Below are 18367 nucleotides of genomic sequence, written 5' to 3' on the forward strand. Positions count from 1 at the left end.
TTAATTTAACTGACTGTTTAGGTACTGTTCAAGTTAGTTTCTTCTCATATCTATGTTCTACCTCCTCCCATGCATACCTACACAGTGTTTCCTCACCTGTGTCCCATTGCCTTTGCCAGCAAAATCCTTATCTGCAGAGTTAGGTGAGCTTACACAAGTCACTTCAGCAAATGTTGATTTCCTCATCTGTAATATCTAACATACAAGATTAGTGTAAGAAGTAAATGGATAGTGTATCTGTTATCAGCTACTGTTAATGTTGTTTTTTAAATTTATGATCATATTAAAAATGAGGGTGATGATAATGAGAGTAATGTTAGTCCTGAGTACACTAATTTTAGAAAGGTGTCACTATATAGTGAAATCTGGAAAAAAAATGAAAGATAATTTAGAGCTATATAGGAACTTTGAATATCATCAAGATGAATGTAATGGGAACAGAGGAGCAAACGTTTTTATAAATAGCCAGTGACAATAAGAAACCTTTACTATTTTTAGAATGATTTTTCTGCAAAGCTTTTTCTGCACTCCTCTTAAACTTTATTTTTATCCCCAAGTATATAACACATCTGGGTCAATGTTTTCCAAGTGTGTTGAGCTAAAACTGAACCATACTAAAAATAAACATTTCATTAAAATATCTATATGCAGCTGATTCATATTTATGTACTTAGAAATAAAATAAAATTGGGTGCTGGTGTTGTGGCTCAGCATGTTAATCTGCCGCCTGTCACCCTGGCATCCCATATTAGAGTACCTGTTTGAGTCCCAGCTGCTCTACTTGTGATTTAGCTCCCTGCTAAATATGCCTGGAAATCAGCAGAAAATGGCCCACAAACTGAGGCCCTTCCACTTCATGGGAAACCCATATGGAGTTTTTGGTTCTGGCTTGGCCTGGCCCAGCCCCAGCCTTGCAGCCATTTGGGAGTGAACCAGCAAATGGAAGAGTTTTCTGTCTTTCCCTCCTGTCTGTCTCTGCCTCTATCTTTCTCTGTCTCTGCCTTTCAAATAAAAAAAAATAAATCTTAAAAAAAAAAAAAAGGGTGTTTGGTTTTCATTTTCATAAAAAGATAAGAGAGAACAGGAGGTTAGGATTGTTAAGATGCCTGCCTCTTTTTATCTCAAGATTGATTGATTGATTTGAAAGTCAGAAAAGCCGAGGCAGAAAAAGAGAAAAAAATCGATCTTCCATTCACTGGTCACTTCCCAAGTGTCCACACTGGCCTGGGGATGAAGCCAAGCCAAAGCTAGGAGCCAGGAGCTTGGTCCAGGTCTCTAGGTGGCTGCAAGGGCCCAAGGACTTAGGCCATCTTCTGCTGCTTTCCCGGCTTAGCTGTGAGTTGGATTGGAGCAGCTGGGACTCAAAACCGGCACCCCTATGGTATGCTGGCACTGGAGGTGGTAACTTTACCTGCTATGCCACAGTGCTAGCCCTGAGAATGTTTTTAAATATATAAAATTATTGGGCTGGTGCCATGGGCATAGTGAGTAAAGCTACTGCAGCACCAGTATTCCATATGGGTGCCAGTTCAAATCCCCACCTGCTCCACTTCCAGTCCCAGACCAACTCCCTGTCAGTGCTCCTGGGAAAGCATCAAAAGATCCAACCAAGTGCTTGGGCCCCTGCCACCCATGTGGGAGATCTGGAAGAAGCTCCTGGCTCCTGGCTTCAATTGGCTCAGCTCCAGCTGTTGTGGACATTTGGAGAGTGAGCTAGCAGATGGAAGATTCTCTGTGTCTCTGTTTCTCTCTGTTTCTCTCTCTCTCTCTCTTTGCCTTTCAAATATATAAATAAAAATCTTTAAAATAGGGCCAGTGCCATGGCTCAATAGGCTAATTCTCCACCTTGCAGCGCTGGCACCCCGGGGTTCAAGTCAGCTCTCTGCTGTGGCCAGGGAGTGCAGTGGAGGATGGCCCAAGTACTTGGGCCCTGCACCCCATGGGAGACCAGGAGAAGCACCTGGCTCTGGCTACAGATTCAGCGCGGTGCGCCGGCCGCGGCAGCCATTGGAGGGTGAACCAACGACAAAAGGAAGACCTTTGTTTCTCTCTCTCTCTCTCTCTCTCTCTCACTGTCCCACTCTGCCTGTCAAAATAAATAAATAAATAAATAAATAAATAAAAAAATTTTAAAAATCTTTAAAATAAATAAAATGTATAAAATTATAATTATTTATATTACTGTTTAATCCCTGTCATTAATACTTGTGTGGATAAAATTTACCAAGTGTGATAGGTTGTTTTACCCAAAGCCTTGGTGTATATAGTAGCTTTTTTGTTGGGAAAGTATTAGGTGTTTTATGACAATGTAACCAATATAGGTTAGATTTTTTTTAATACCCTGCTACATTGTTTATATACAATCATTGAAACAATTTTAAGATATTTTCTTCAACAACTTTTTTGTTACAAAAAATTGGGAACCTATGGAGAAGTTAAAAAACAGTTCAAGAAATACACTTATTGCCTCAAGTTTATCACTTAAAGATCTTGTTGGATGTTTTCTGTTTGCTTTTTTGTTTGCGAACTATTTAAAAATAAGATGCAGATATGATACTTGAGATCTGAAAACATCCATCACTTAGGAATAAGGGTATTTTCTTTAAAACAATTTTTTTAATTTTTTTTTTTTTTATTTGAAAGGCAGAGAGTTGGAGACAGACAGAAATCTTCTATCTGCTGGTCACTCCCCTAGTGCCTGCAGCTATCAGGGCTGGGCCAGGCCAAAACCAGGAGCAGGGAGTTCTATCTCAGTCTCACAGGTGGGTGGCAGTACTTGAGCCATCACCACTGCCTCCCAGGAAGCTGGATCGGAAGGGGAGTACCCAGAACTTGAACCAGTCATTCCAGAGCGGGATGTGGGTATTCCAAGTGGCAACTTAATCACTGCACCCAAACTCTCACTCCAGATATTTTCTTATACTTTGCAATAGTATTGTCAAATGCCTAATAAATTAACATTAATTCAGTAATGATCATTTGAGATATAGTACATGTTCAAGTACCCCTTGTTGTCCCAAAACATTTTTTAGATTTTCTCTCCCCACTCCACCCTCCACTCCCCACCCCCCAATAAACCAAGAACCACCTTTGGTCCACAAATTAACATTTAATTATGTCTCTTGGCTCTGACTTTTAAAAAGAAATAATTTTAAACACAATAATAACACCAAAGAACCCTTGTATATTTTCCTCAGATTCACCAATTGATATAACATGTTACTTCAGTCTTCTCTTTACCCACCTTGGATCCCTTTGTGTGTATTTATGTGTGTACTCATATGTAAGTTTCTCTTTCTTGAACCACTTCTTAAAATTTTTTAAGATTTATTTATTTATTTGAAAGGCAGAGTTAAGGAGAGGCAGAGAGAGAGAGAGAGAGAGATATATATATTGATTGATTGATCTTCCATCCACTGGTTTACTCCCCAAATGGCCTCGATTGTTTGGGCAGGCCAAAGCCAGGATCCTAGAACTCTATCGAGGCTTCCTACTTGGGTGACAGGGGCCCAAGCACTCAGGCCATCTTCTGCTGCTTTCCCAGGAGCATTAGCAGGGAGCTGGATTGGAAGTAGAGCAACCAGGCCTCAAACTGGCACCTATATAGGATGCTGGTGTCAAGGACAGCAGCTTAATCTGTACTATAACACTGGACCCTCTGAAACATTTTAAAGTTAGTTGGCAGATATCAAGTCCTCTTGCCACCAAACACTTAACTTTCCTAAGAATAAAACGTCCTCTGGAGCCAGCTCTGTGGCATAGTGGATAAAATGCTGTCACCTGCAGTGCTGGCGTCCCATGTGGGTGCTGGTTCAAGTCCCATGTGCTCCGCTTCTGATCCTGCTCACTGCTAATCTACATTGGAGGGTAGTGGAGGATGGTCTAAGAGTTTGGGACCCTGCTCTCTGGCTCCTGGCTTCAGCCTGGCCCAGCCCTGACCGTTGGGGCATTTGTGGAATGAACCAGCGAATGGAAGATCTCTCTCTCTCTCTCTGCCTCTGCCTCTCCTTCTCTGTAACTCTGACTTTCAAATGGATAAATACATCTTTTTTAAAAAAACAAAAATCAAAATAAAGGAAACCACATTATCTTCTACAACTATAGTACAGTGATAATCCAGCACACTTTTATGTTAGTCATATTATCTAAAATATAATCCAGAATCACATTTCATTAATCATTCTGTTACCTTTATTATTTTTTCCAAAATTCAAATTAGGATTTCAAGTGATGTTTAATTTCCATGTCTCTTAGTCTCAGATTATCTGAAACTGTTGTCTCATATTTCTTCAAGTTAAATTTTGAGTATGTTTAATAAATTCTGAATTAAACCATGAGGAAAGTACAATATAATTTATCTACATGACAGCTTTTTCAATTTGTAGGTCATGTTGCTCTTTCATTTTTAACTCAGGACTCTATTTCCATTTCTAAACTAAACTGTGAATTTATTTTGATGTCAGTGAAGCTTGAGCTTCAGGGCACTTCATTGCTTGCACCCCTTGATTTTGTATTTGTAATACAGTATCGCATTCGTTTTCTAAATGTGGTTCTCCAGATTGTATAAACTTAAGGCTCTATAAAAACCTAGATATGTTCTGTCCTCTGAAACCTGTTTTTTCTTTAATATATGCTCTGGCATATTTGAAAGTCATGTGGCTGTAAATTACATTTTGCTTTTCTTTCTAACTAAAGAAATTATAATTAGAGATGAGAAAAGTATTTCAGTAAGTTTCATCCCAGCCCTCACCAAAGAAAAACTAAAAGAATTGATTTGAAAGACAGAATGACAGAGGTGGTGGTGGGGTGAGGGGATGTCTTGCTGCTGGTTCCCTCTGCAAATGGCCACAACAACTAGGGCTTGGCCAGGAACCAGGAGGAACTCCATTTGGTCTCCCACATGGGTGAGAGGGGTTGAGGCACTTAGGCCATCATCATCTGCCTTCTGAGGTGCATTAACAAAACGCTGGATCAGAATAGAGTAGCCGAGATTCAAGCCAGCACTCACATATGGAATGCAAGTGTCCCAAGCAGTGGCTAAACCTGATGTGCCATAACACCTGCTGCCAGCTCCGTTTTGTATTCCAGCTTCCTGCTGCATCAGAAGTGGAGTAGCGAGGACTCAAACTGGCCTTCTGATATGTGATGCTGGCCATTTCCAGGGGCAGCTTAAACTACTGCACCACCACAAGCAGCCCAGTTAGACTCTTGTTCACAGCAAGGAATATAGACCCACCCAAGGAATCTCAAGGAAAATATTTTACTTTGAGGGAATGCAGGGCCATCTATAGAATTGTCCAGGGCTTAATTGTTCTGTCCATCTCAGTCTCAGCATTTATGGCCTTCTCTTCATGATTTGTTTCTTGTGAATCTCTTCTGTTCTCTTTAAAAAATTTTTATTTATTTGAAGGTCAGAGTTAGCAAGGAGAGGCAGAAAGAGAGAGAGGGGTCTTCTTTTTTTTTTTTTTTTTTTTTTTTTGACAGGCAGAGTGGATAGTGAGAGAGAGAGACAGAGAGAAAGGTCTTCCTTTTTGCTGTTAGTTCACCCTCCAATGGCCGCTGCGGCCGGCGTATCTCGCTGATCCGAAGCCAGGAGCCAGGGCCATCCTCCACTGCCTTCCCGGGCCATAGCAGAGAGCTGGCCTGGAAGAGGGGCAACCGGGATAGAATCCGGAGCCCCGACCGGGACTAGAACCCGGTGTGCCGGCGCCGCGAGAGAGGTCTTCTATCCCCTGGTTCACTCCCCAATTGCCTGCAGTGGCTGGAGCTGTGCCTATCCAAAGCCAGGAGCTTCTTCCGGGTCTCCCAACTGGATGCAGGGGCCCAAGAACTTGGGCCATATTCAACTGTTTTCCCAGGCCATAGCAGAGAGCTGGATCAAAAGTGGAGCAGCCAGGACATGAACCGACGCCCATATGGGATGCTCTCACTGCAGGCAGCGGCTTTACCTGCTATGCCACAGCACCAGCCCCTGTTCTGCTCTCTTTGTACATAGGCTTCTTTGTAATCTCATTTGTTTGCCCTCTTAAAGCCAGTTTTTTCCCCTACTTATGAATTGCCCCTTCCAGAAAGAGGATTGGCTCAACTCAAGTGTTCAAGTCAGGCCAGGTTAGTCATTGGATACTGGCTAGCCTACAATGGGTTATTCTTGGGTGAGGCACTTATCTTTAAAACAGTAGATCTGCAGGGAGAGAGGAAGCAGAAAATAAAATCATCTGAATGTATATCTATATCTAGTCAGATGGCAGACTTCTGAAGAGGATAGGTCTCTTACATGGGGCAGATCAGCAGACTAACCTGGTTATTCTGTTCATTTAACAAAATACACACATATATGTGTATATTTTAAAGATTTATTTATTTTATTTGAAAGAGAGAGGGAGAGACAAAGAGAGGTCTTGCATCCTCTGGTTCACTCCCAAGATGGCCACAACAGCTGGGGCTGGGCTGGGCCAGGTCTCCCACATGAGTTTCAGGGGCCAAGCACTTGGATCATCTTGTTCTGCCTTCCCAGGCCATTAACAAGGAGCTGGATGGGAAGTGGAGCAGCCAGGACACAAACCAGCGCCATATGGGATTCCAGTGTTACCCACTACACCACAATGCCAGCCCCTAACAATATTTTTAACATGTGAAGGGTTGTTTTGCTTTGCTTTTGTTTTTGGAAGGATACAGATTAGGAAAGGGAAACCAGATTGAACACATGAATGAAGTCAGGCTCATAGAGATGAGTCAGAGGAAGGTAAGGTTCATTTGGTTATCCTTTTTGCCTTCCTATCTTCCTTGATATGTCATCATGTTAGTTGTTTGGGGCTGACTTTTCTCAGGAATATAATTGTGACTTTTCAATACGTAGTTTAAAAATGCTTAAAATTATCTCTTCTTTACAGGTTTTGATGTTCCTTGTTATTTCATTCAAGCCTCTTAAAAATATTCTGGGGGCCGCATTGTGGTGTAATGGGTTAAACTGCTACCTGTGACACCAGAATCCCATATGGGTTCTGGCTGCTCCACTTCTGATCTAGCTCCATGCTAATGTCCTTGGGAAAGCAGCGGAGGATGGTCCAAGCGCTTGGGCACCTGCACCCACATGGAAGACCCCAGTGAAGCTCCTGCCTCCTAGCTTTGGCCTGGCCCAGCTCTGGCTGTTTGAGGCCATTTGGGGAGTGAACCAGCAGATAGAAGATAACTCTGTTCCTTCCTTCCTTCCTTCCTTCCTTCCTTCCTTCCTTCCTTCCTTCCTTCCTTCCTCTCTTCCTCTCTTCCTCTCTTCCTCTCTCTCTCTCTCTCTCTCTCTCTCTCTCTCCCTCTCTTTGTTGTCTCCCTCTATGTTGTTTCCAGTTTTACTAGACGTGAATTATGCAGTTCTGTCTTACCTTTTTCTTTCAGTTCTTTTAGTTCACTTCAGGATCTTGGGATATTGAGCTTTCTTTTTGATGTGCTTTAAGGGATGTTGTAGGTCTGTTTCTCTTTTATATAATACCTTTGTAAAAAAAATTAATATAAAGGGAACAGATTTCATAGGGACAGTTTCAAGAAGGCAACCACACTTCCCTCACCCCCTTGCTCCCTCCCAATCTCCCTCTCTTCCTCTCCTGTTTTCATCAATTTTTGCAGACATAATTTTAATCCACTCTATTGTATAATATCTTTTCATGGAATTTAGCAGTGTTCCTGTTCTGTTTTGTGATTTTTGGTCTGTTGTGAGGGTCTCTTTTTCTTAAGTCTAGAGGATTGATTCTCCATTGCTTCCTTCCACACAGAAGCTGATACCATGAGTCTTACAGCTGTTGTTGATTTATTCCCATTCATTTGTATCTTTGGATTGGTTTGTCTTTTAGTTTTGTTATTGATACTATTAATGAGCTTTTGGTTGGGCTAATTTAGTGATTTTGTTTTTATGAGGAGATTTGGGAAGAGTCAAAACCTGTGCTGCTGCTATCTCCATTTTCCCAGAATTCCCTCTACACAGCAGTGTCGTTTTTTAAAATTTATTTTGTTTGAAAGGCAGAGAGACAGAGACAGATCACTGATCTGCTGGATGATTCTCTAAATTATCAGCCAGGGTTAGGGCTGGGCCAGGCCAAAGCCAGAAGCCAGGAACTCTATCCAGTTCTCCCATGTGTGTGGCAGTAACCCAATCACTTGAGCCATCACCAGGATACACTTAAAGCAGGAACCTGGAATCAGGAGTAGGGCCATGACTAGAACCTATGCACTCTGATGTGGGATGCTGGCATCCCAGCTCATCATATTAACTAGAAGGCTGAGTACCTGCTCCCAGAGCAATATAATTTTATGTAATGTTTTGTTAAAAGTATATGCTGTTGGCTGGCGCCACGGCTCACTTGGCTAATCCTCTGCCTGTGGTGCCGGCACCCCGGGCAGATCTAGGCAGATCCTGGTTGCTCCTCTTCCAGTCCAGCTCTCTGCTGTGGCCCGGGAAGGCAGTGGAGGATGGCCCGAGTGCTTAGGCCGTGCACCCACATGGGAGACCAGGAGGAAGCACCTGGCTCCTAGCTTTGGATCGGCGCAGCGCCAGCTGTAGCGGCCATTTTGGGGGTGAACCAACAGAAGGAATATCTTTCTCTCTGTCTCTCTCTCTCTCACTGTCTAACTCTGCCTGTCAAAAAAATTTAAAAAAATATATATGCTGTTGGAGCCAGCTCTGTGGTGTAGTAGGCTAAGCATCCGCCTGTGGCACGTGCATCCCACGTGGGTGCCTCTGAGTCCCAGTTGCCCTACTTCTGATTAGCTCCATGCTGATGGTCTGGGAAAGCAGTAGAAGACGGCCCGAGTGCTTGGGCCGCTGCATCTGCATTAGACACCTTAAAGAAACTGCTGGCTTCGGATCTGCCCAGCTCCAGCCGTTGCAGCCATCTGGGGAGTGAACCAGTGGATGGAAGCCCTCTTTCTCTGACTCTCCCTCTCTCTGTCTATAACTGTGCCTCTCAAGTAAATAAATACATCTTAAAAATAAATAAATAAATGCTGTCAAGTAATGGTAAATCCATGATTATGAGAGGTACTTCACTAGAGGGAAATATGAGAGTGCCTCAAAAAATCCTTGGTAAAATGAAATTCATAGATAAATTTATTTGAATGCAAAAGTTTTTGAAAGCCAACCATAGTTTCTTCATAATACGCATTTTACAGTAACTTTGTGATGACCCCTTGTATGCATGGATTTCAAAATTTTTTAATTCCATTTTCCATGAACTTTGTACTACTGTGGTTTCCCTGACATTTCTATATCACAGACCCATGGTTTCATGTTCTTTTGTTCAATAATATCAATATCCACTTAGTGAATTTTAATTTATAAAACAATTCCATGTTTTCCTCTTTTTAGGTAGCAGTCACTGTAACTCATTGAGAGTGATATCAATTTAATAAAATAGACTTTGCTGAGCACTTATAATGTGGAATTGATCGCCACAGCAGTTCTGTGTATTCTTTACAAATACGTGTTTTCTTTTTTAGAAATTTTAAAATAAATTAATAAATAAAACTCTGAAAGTCAGAGTTACACAGAGAGGAAGAGACAGAGAGGTCTTCTGTCTGCTGGTTCTGTCCCCAAATGGCCGCACTGGCAGCAGCTGGGCCAGGCCAAAGCCAGGAATGAGAAGCTTCTTCCTGATCTCCCACATGATTTCAGGTGCCCAAGCACTTGGGCCATCCTGCACTGCTTTCCCAGGCACATTAGCAGGGAGCTGGATTGGAAGTAGAGCAGCTGGGACTCGACCAGTGCCCATATGGGATGCCAGCATTGCGGGTGAGCAGCCTTTACCTGCTATGCCTCAGTGCTGGCCCCAGATTTTTTTTTTAAGATGGATTTATTTACTTATCTGAGAGAAATTCAGAATTATGGGAGTAGGAGGGAGATCTTCCATCTGCTGGTTCATTCCCCAAAATGGCTACAATGGTGCAGGGCTGGGCTAGAATGAAATCAGGAATCTGGAGCTACTTCCAGGTCTCCCAAATGGGTGCAGGAGCCCAAGTGTTTGGGCCATCCTCCACTGTTCTCCTAGGTACATTAGCAGGGAGCTGGACCAGAAGTGGAGCAGCCAGGACTTCAACTGGCACCTATATGGGAAGCTGGCATAACCCATTGCACCACAGTGCCAGCACCAATAATTTTTTTTAAAATGTATTCTGGCTAACAAGACAATTTAAGTTTTTCTTTGTCTTCTGAATCCCCTAAGTGCTCAGGAAATAGGCTGTGTGCACGCGCACATGCATGTGTGTGTGTGTGTGTATCTGTAGAATTGCAAAATCTAACTGTACACACATGAGGAAACTTCAAAAAGTTTATAGAAAATAGAATTAAACAGTAAATTTATTTTGGTACAAAAATGTTTTAAAAATACACATACATTTTTCATAATACTTTTTCATGAACTTCTTGGTTATCTCATACACACACACACAAATAACACACACACCACAGAGACTTACATGAATAGATGATTAAATGGAAAATATTTTCAATGATTGTCTCTGTGTCGTTCTGTCAAGAAGTTAGGAATAAATTTTGGATATTCAGGTAACAGTTTTGACTTTAAAATTTCAAGCTTCTGCACTATTCATACTGTGTGTAAATGTCCTTAACAGTTAAACTTTTCACATGAAATATAATTTTGCTTGTTTTTGTCTTTTTCTTCTCTATAATGTGTAAAGAGATGGAATCACTAATGAATACTAAAATTGACTATATTAAGAACCCCATCTTGTTATAATAAGTTTAGATTGTTATTTCCAAAAATGTATTCTGTGAGATACTCACAAGATATAATGAACAAACTTGGGCAGTGATGCATTACTGCCTATTTATTGATACTCTCTTAGCAAATACAAACTTCTGTAAGTCCAGATTTTACTTTTTTCTTGTTAGATTTTAATTTCTGAATGCTTTTAACATACCAAAGAACAAGTGTTCCTGAAAAATGTTGGTAATTACCAGTACACACAGTGATTTTTTAAATTTTTCCTCCATTTTGTTGTTAGCATTTTAATTTAAACATTGTCTTTTCATTACTCTTGTGTGAAATTTACTTAATGTCAAGGATTAATTCATTCAAGTATTAATTAGTTTAACAGTTTATTATATGTGTAACTGATGACTTTGCCACATTAATATCTTCATATTCTATTGTGAAGTCATGGAATTTTAGCCAAATTTTAATGCATAATTTATCACTTAAACATTATTTTCATTTTTCCTCAGATAATACATATATGTCTTCAGAATTACATATTTGGTTTCAGTGAATTACATAATTTTATAGATGACCTGTGTTGTCTTTTAAAATATCTCTTCTCCAGATTCTCCTGCACAGTCAGTATCCACCGGAGTTCGTGCACCATCTCCTGCCCCATCATCAGTACCTTTAGGGTCAGAAAAACCCAGCAGTGTCTCTCAGGACAGGAAAGTTCCAGTCCCAATTGGGACTGAACGTTCAGCACGGATCAGGCAAACTGGAACTTCAGCTCCATCTGTTATTGGGAGTAATTTGTCCACATCAGTAGGGCATAGTGGCATCTGGTCCTTTGAAGGGATTGGTGGCAATCAAGGTACGATATACTGGGCTACTTACTAAAATTTAAGTTTACACATTTGACTTAATATTGTAGGCAGTATTTAACTTTCATAGTCATTTTTTAAAGATCTGTGATTTTCTATTGACTATTTTTTTAAGTTTATTTATTTGAAAGGTCCAGAGATATATCTTCCACTGGTTCATTCCCCAAGTGTCTACACCAGCCAGATCTGTGCCAGGCTTAAACCAGGAGCCTGGAACTCCATCTGGGTCTCCCTCATGTTGGCAGAGACCCAAGCACTTGGACAATCATCTGCTGCCTTCTCAGGCACATTAGAAGGGAGTTGGATCAGTAGTGGAGACTCAAACCAACACCCCCAAACAGGATGCCAGTGTCCACTGCAAGCACAACCTCTATCCCTTGTTTTGACTGTGTAATCACTTTGTTAAAAGTTCTGTTTTCAGGGCTGATGCTGGGGTGTAGAGGGTAAAGCCACTACCTGCACTGCTGGTATCCATATGGGCACCAGTTTGAGTCCTGGCTGCTCCATTTCCTGTTTAGCTCTCTGCTATGGCCTGCGAAAGCAGTAGATGGCTCAAGTCCTTGGGCTCTGCACCCACCATGGGAGACCTGGAAGAAGCTCCAGGTTCCTGGCTTTGGAATGGCCCAGCTCTGGCCATTGCAGCCATTTGGGGAGTGAACTGGTGGATGGAAGACCTCTCTCTCTCTCTCTCTTTCTCTCTCTCTCTCTCTCCCTCTCCCTCTCCCTCCCCCCGCCCTTTCTCCCTCCTTCGCCTGTCTTTCTGACTCTGCTTCTCAGTAACTCTGCCTTTCAAATGTTTAAAAAAATTTTTTTGAAGTTCTGTTTTCTTGTCATCTCTCCAATTGCATTTATTTATGATTGCTTTCTTCAGATAAACCAATATAAACATGTTTTTTTCTTTATTACATCCTGTTAAGAGAAGCTGATCCTCTAAGGTCCTTTAGGTTTTATGATAGGTTAGCTTTTGTCTTTTGTCACACTAAGTATTTATTTTATTTGGGTTATGTGTATCTGCCTACAAACATGAAAATACTGCTGTCCACATATGAAGGTAGGCCATTTGGAAATAATTCACAGCTGAATGTGAAAGCTATTATAAAAATATAAAATATTTCATTTTGCTGCCTACTGATTTTAAATATCAGTGATTTTGTTTATTTATTTTTTTATTTTTTATTTTTTTGCTTCTTTGTTTTCCTTCAGATAAAGTAGATTGGTGTAACCCTGGGATGGGAAATCCTATGATTCACAGGCCAATGTCTGATCCAGGAGTGTTCTCACAGCATCAAGCAATGGAGCGAGATAATACAGGAATTGTAACTCCTTCTGGTACATTCCATCAGCATGTTCCTGCAGGATACATGGACTTTCCTAAAGTTGGGGTAATAATGATTTATAAAGATTTTTATTAATTTCAAAATGTTTGCCTTGTTATTAACCTGCTTCACTTCTGGTGGCTAAACATTTCTGTAATGATACTGGGGCATGGACCTGCAAATACAGGTCAGAATCTGGCTAAAATATGAGTATGAGTGCTGATTTGTTCTAGCTCTTCAGAAGAGTGTTTCTTGACAAAATTATTTAAATGTAAATTATTTTATTCTCTTGTTAAAGTAAATGGTACAGTGCAAAACATGTACTTTAACTTTAGATCCCTGGGTAACTTAACACATTTGGTAAATGAGGTAAAGTTTTAAATATCAGTTTTAAGGCTGGCGCCGTGGCTCACTTAGCTAATCCTCCAGGTTCTAGTCCCGGTTGCTCCTCTTCAAGTCCAGCTCTCTGCTGTGGCCTGGGAGGGCAGCAGAGGATGGCCCAAGTGCTTGGGTCCCTGCTCCCACATGGGAGACCGGGAGGAAGCACCTGGTTCCTGGCTTAGGATCGGCGCAGTGCGAGCTGTGGCAGCCGTTAGGGGAGTGAACCAACAGAAGGAAGACCTTTCTTTGTCTCTCTCTCTCACTGCCTATAACTCTACCTGTCAAATAAAAAAAAAAAAAAATCAGTCTTAAGACTACTGTTTATATCAGAAAAAAAGTAAAGAATAGCTTGAATGTTAGTCCGCTTTTTTCTTTTTAAGGGTATGCCTTTTTCTGTGTATGGGAATGCAATGATTCCTCCAGTAGCACCTATCCCTGATGGTGCTGGAGGACCCATATTTAATGGCCCTCATGCTGCGGACCCCTCCTGGAACTCACTGATAAAGATGGTATCAAGCTCCACGGAAAATAATGGCCCTCAAACGGTAAGACTAATCATTCAGCAAATCAATACTTACTTAATATTTATGAAAGTACAGACATTTAAGAATACAGTTAAATCATGGTAGCCAGAGAGTATGGTGAATACAGACAATTGAGGAAATGAAGGGATATTTAATATAGCCAGAGCAGTGTGGGAAATGGTACCAAAGGTAGTGATTTGGAACTAAAGTTTTCAGAAGGGCATTGCATATTCTACTGGGTAGCCTATGGTAAGTGAAAGGTTTTAAGTTGTAAAGTGATTATTATATGATTTTATACTGTACATCAGAATTTTCTAGTGATTTGAAAAGCACCATCTAGAGATTATTTATTGAAAGTATTATAAATGTCAAAATAGTTTATGTAACTCAAAAAATTTTACAGAAATGGTTGTACAATTTAGCTTATTTTGGCTTACATTTAATGTCTTTGACTCATTTTCCTTCCACAGTCATAAATCTTTATATGTTCAGGTCATGTTTTTTGTTTTTTCTTTTTATTGGTGGTAAATCTGATCCTGTATGAGGGATAAGAATAGAGGCAAGAAAACAACAGATACAAGTGATTTTTTTTGTCATTGTTTTTCTCCGTTATTTCCCAGTATATTGCAAACTGAATGAAATTTGGCTGTTTTAGTCCAGAGCTACTAAGAGCCTTTTCATAGTTTCTAAGTTTTATTTAATTCCAATAAATGTTAACTATGTGTGTAATAGAATGCATACTCTATATTTATAGGTGTGGACTGGACCCTGGGCACCTCATATGAACAGTGTGCATATGAACCAGCTTGGCTGATGAGGATCAGCTTGTTAGCCTGCAGATTCCTTTCATTCAGAGGAAATCACAAGTGGCCGGAAAAAAAATTTATGCTCCCAAATCATTCTACTGATGTGCTTGACTGAAGTGTGTAGGCTTTTTGCAGAAGAACTTACTAACTGACCTATTTTCTGTGAACATTTGTGACTGCCCATTCCCCACCATCATCCGTTTTATCTTAGTTAGCATTTTTCTTACCATTTTTCTTTTTTTCTTTCCCTCTCCCCTTTTGGACATAACTTTCTGTTGAAGCTGTTCTTTGGCTGGTTGGTTTTAGTACTGTAAACTGCTTCTGAGCAAACACGGAAATTTAGCAAAATTATGTAAACTTGATCCTGAAGTTTTAGAATGGCAAATAAATGTACAATTGTTTACATAACAGAAAAGGCTAAGCAGAAAGTAAATTTCAATATGTCAGTATAGAGGCTCTACTTTATGTAGACTTAAATTAATGTGAGATATGTACCTTCATATTCAGAAATCTGGATGTTTCCTTCATACATTAAACTATTAATAAGCATAACTTTTCTACTTGTGTAATTTAAGTATAAAGTAAAATAATGGGCATTATCAGTGGATGTTTCCTGACATTGGCTTTTAAAATATCTATCTGCTCTCTTTTCAGTTTGTAGTAAGGCACATATTGAAGAAGAAATTTCTGACTTTTCCATGTTTTTTTTTCCCCATTGCCTTTTCCACTTTTAAAACGAATGCACACTTCCTCTTCACTCTTTGTTCTCTGCTTACCTTTACCACTAATACGAGTAAAATTCTCTTGCTGATCGTGAAAACCTTCTGTAAAGATTTTGATTGTAATGGCTGCTATGGAGAGATGGAGCATCTTCATCAATACCAGTGGTTTCTTCTAACTATACAATGTTCAGACTTTCTGAGAACTTAAAAAGCCACCACTGTTCCCAGTCAGCATATACAAGCTCTTAATATACTGTTTATTATTAATTCAGTGTACTATTTTATATTGGATAATATTGATTCTTAACATTGGCTTTCCAGTCATCAAGAGTCAACATAAAAATATCATTTTTCAGTAATTTAGTGGGAAGTATCTTATTTCTTTTCTCAGTTTGAAACACTTCTGGCTCTCTACACTTGTATATTATCAATGAAAAGGATCAACAGCTATCTTGGGCCAAGTAATAAAGCTTGCATTTGTCATTATGACAATTAATGGTAAATTCATGAATACACAGATTACAATATAAAGTCTCCATTTAACCTGTTTATGTAAGATACAGGGCCACACTAAACTGCTCAGTGGGATTTATATATTCCATCCACTTGAAACAATAAATGGTAATGTATCCAAGAATATGTGTCCTACCCTGTCTCATATGGAAAAATAAATTATATGGTTGAAATACAAAAGTCAGCAAGCATGAAAGTGAAGTAATGTATATATCAATTCGTCTTTTTTTAAAAAAGTTAGACACAAACTCCACACTGATAAAACATAAACATTAACTAAAATTCAGAGATAGTATCCAGTTTTGACAATATGGTTTCTTAACTTTTCAAATAAATGAAATGGATTTCTTCGATCTGTAGACTGAGTAAAAAATAAAAAGGCAAATTCTCAAACATATCCAGAAGTTGTAAACAACACATTCATATCTTTTAATTTAGCAGGTAATCTTTAAATACATAATGTGGGTTTTTACTTATCTTTGATTAATATTCCCAAATATAAAGGAAAAGCTGAAAAATACCCCATAAAAATATAGCTATGAAGTAAAATTCTAGCACTTTACTAAGAAAGTAGTATAACTTTATTTAACAGAGTATTCTGTATATGACTTTTGCCATATCTTTGGTCTAATTCTTTCCTGTGTTAATAACTAGGATTATATATTACTATTTAAGATAATCCTCCTAGAGAACAGACACCACTTCATATTTTTTACAGCATCTTAGTTGTGATGTTTCACTAAATTGAACCTTGGTAGATGGTATAGTAGAAAACTTTTTTTGACTTTAAAACTGTGGGGCAAGAGGATATAAATTGGAAAGCATATTTAACTTTTGGGGTCAGGCTTGTTAAAAGTACAATACCTGTACTAGGGACATTTTTCAAAGACATTTTTTATATTCCTTTGTAATGCAGTGCATTTTTATTTGAACAATAAAAAAAACCTAATTTTTAAAGACCATACAGGTCTTTTTATTTCTATTTTGAAAGTATTTGTATATATGCAGACTACATGATGTATTTATATTCTGTCATTCTTTTTTAAGGAGTGATTTAACTCTTAGAAATAATACTTGGGTTAGTTTACAGGGTAAATCCCAAAATAACTGATGCCCCAATTATTGTATAATCTCTTTAAACCAAGCATTTCATTTCAGAGATGACTATTTCCCAGTTCCAAGAAAGTCTCCCATTTTATGCCTTTCCAACATATATTTTAGCATAACATTTTCACAGTCTGATAGTAAATGAAAATTAATTTTTTGGTAAATTACTAATAGTCATTTTCATTCTCTGGTAGAAGAATAAATTGTGTTTCAACTTATCCTGTCTTATTCATCACATAAACAGTACTACATCTGTCCTTTGATTCAAATGAATTATATTAACATTTCATAGTAGTTATAACAATTATTTTATACATTATATTTATTATCATTAAAACAGTACAAAGTGTTAGACTAAATGGAGAGATTCAAAATCACAAAACCTCTTCAGATATTCTGATTTACTCAAAATATTTTCACTTTACTGGTTTTCAAAAATGTTCATTCTCACAGGTCTGGCAATTTTAAAATCAAGATTATTTCAGAATGATTAAAAACAAACCAGTTTATTCATTTTAATCTCTGCAAGAAGAGATTCAGTACTCCCTTCTCTCAATGTATTTTTATTTTAGATAAATACCTCTACCCAGATAGCTTACACTTTAAATATTAATATTAGGTACACTTCAGTTAGACTTTGTAAACCCTGGGTGCCCCTCAATATCTTAATATACCACCTCATTGATAAATGTGTAGTTAAACAAGTCACTGCATTTGATTAACACAAGTGGCTGGAATTTAAGATGAACAAATTAGTGCATTAATAAACTTACTACTTTGCATACCATGATTGCAGAAATATACAAAAATAAATATAAACTACAGGACAAACAGCTGTGTCATAAGAAAGTTCATACTACTACCTTTAAGTGAATTAATATTTTTGGAAAAATAAATGCCAACTCTGCATGTTTGACTCTTGAAAGATGAAAGAAGTTTTTCCAATAAAGAAGGAAAACAGCTATTTCCAGATAACAGTTTTAAAAAGTAATGCCTGAAAAAAATGAGAAAAAGAAAAGTAAATCTGATTCCAAGGGATAATTTTAACAATTACTCACAAAAAGATTTTTTTAAAAAGTTGAGAAGGCATATTGGGGAATGAGAAATCTAAATGACTTTGTGATGATAATAGCCTGTATTCAACTTTTGAGCACTCTTAATTCACTCTGTTAAAACAATATTGACCTGGTGGCTTAAACAACAATTTTTTTTAATCATTTATTTATTTGAGAGGCAGAGTTAGAGGGAAGGAGAGACAGACAGCAAGGTCTTCCATCTGCTGGTTCATTCCCTATGTGTCCACGACAGCGGAAAGTGGGCCAATCCAAAACTCTGAGCCTGGAATTTCTTCCAGGTTTCCCACGTGGGTGCAGGGGCCCAGGCACTTGCGCCATCTGAGGCTGCTTTCCCAGGC

General features: G+C 38.9%; 1 protein-coding gene across 5 annotated transcripts in view; it reads left to right on the forward strand.

Annotated features, from left to right (window-relative positions):
- Window positions 1–16307, forward strand: part of ANKRD17 (ankyrin repeat domain 17) — a 181625-nt gene extending 165318 nt beyond the window's left edge. For 2 of the 5 annotated variants that reach the window (XM_062198699.1, XM_062198700.1), the window contains exons 31-34: window positions 11326–11574; window positions 12788–12966; window positions 13662–13826; window positions 14560–16307. In XM_062198699.1, coding sequence (XP_062054683.1) covers window positions 11326–11574; window positions 12788–12966; window positions 13662–13826; window positions 14560–14619 — 653 coding nt within the window. In that variant the 3' untranslated portion in view covers window positions 14620–16307. The remainder of the gene's footprint in view (window positions 1–11325; window positions 11575–12787; window positions 12967–13661; window positions 13827–14559) is intronic. The other 3 variants (XM_062198703.1, XM_062198702.1, XM_062198701.1) reach the window with 3 other exon arrangements.
- Window positions 16308–18367: the final 2060 nt, after the last annotated feature.

Source organism: Lepus europaeus, chromosome 8, assembly GCF_033115175.1.
Source record: "Lepus europaeus isolate LE1 chromosome 8, mLepTim1.pri, whole genome shotgun sequence".
In the NCBI taxonomy this organism is placed as follows: domain Eukaryota; kingdom Metazoa; phylum Chordata; class Mammalia; order Lagomorpha; family Leporidae; genus Lepus; species Lepus europaeus.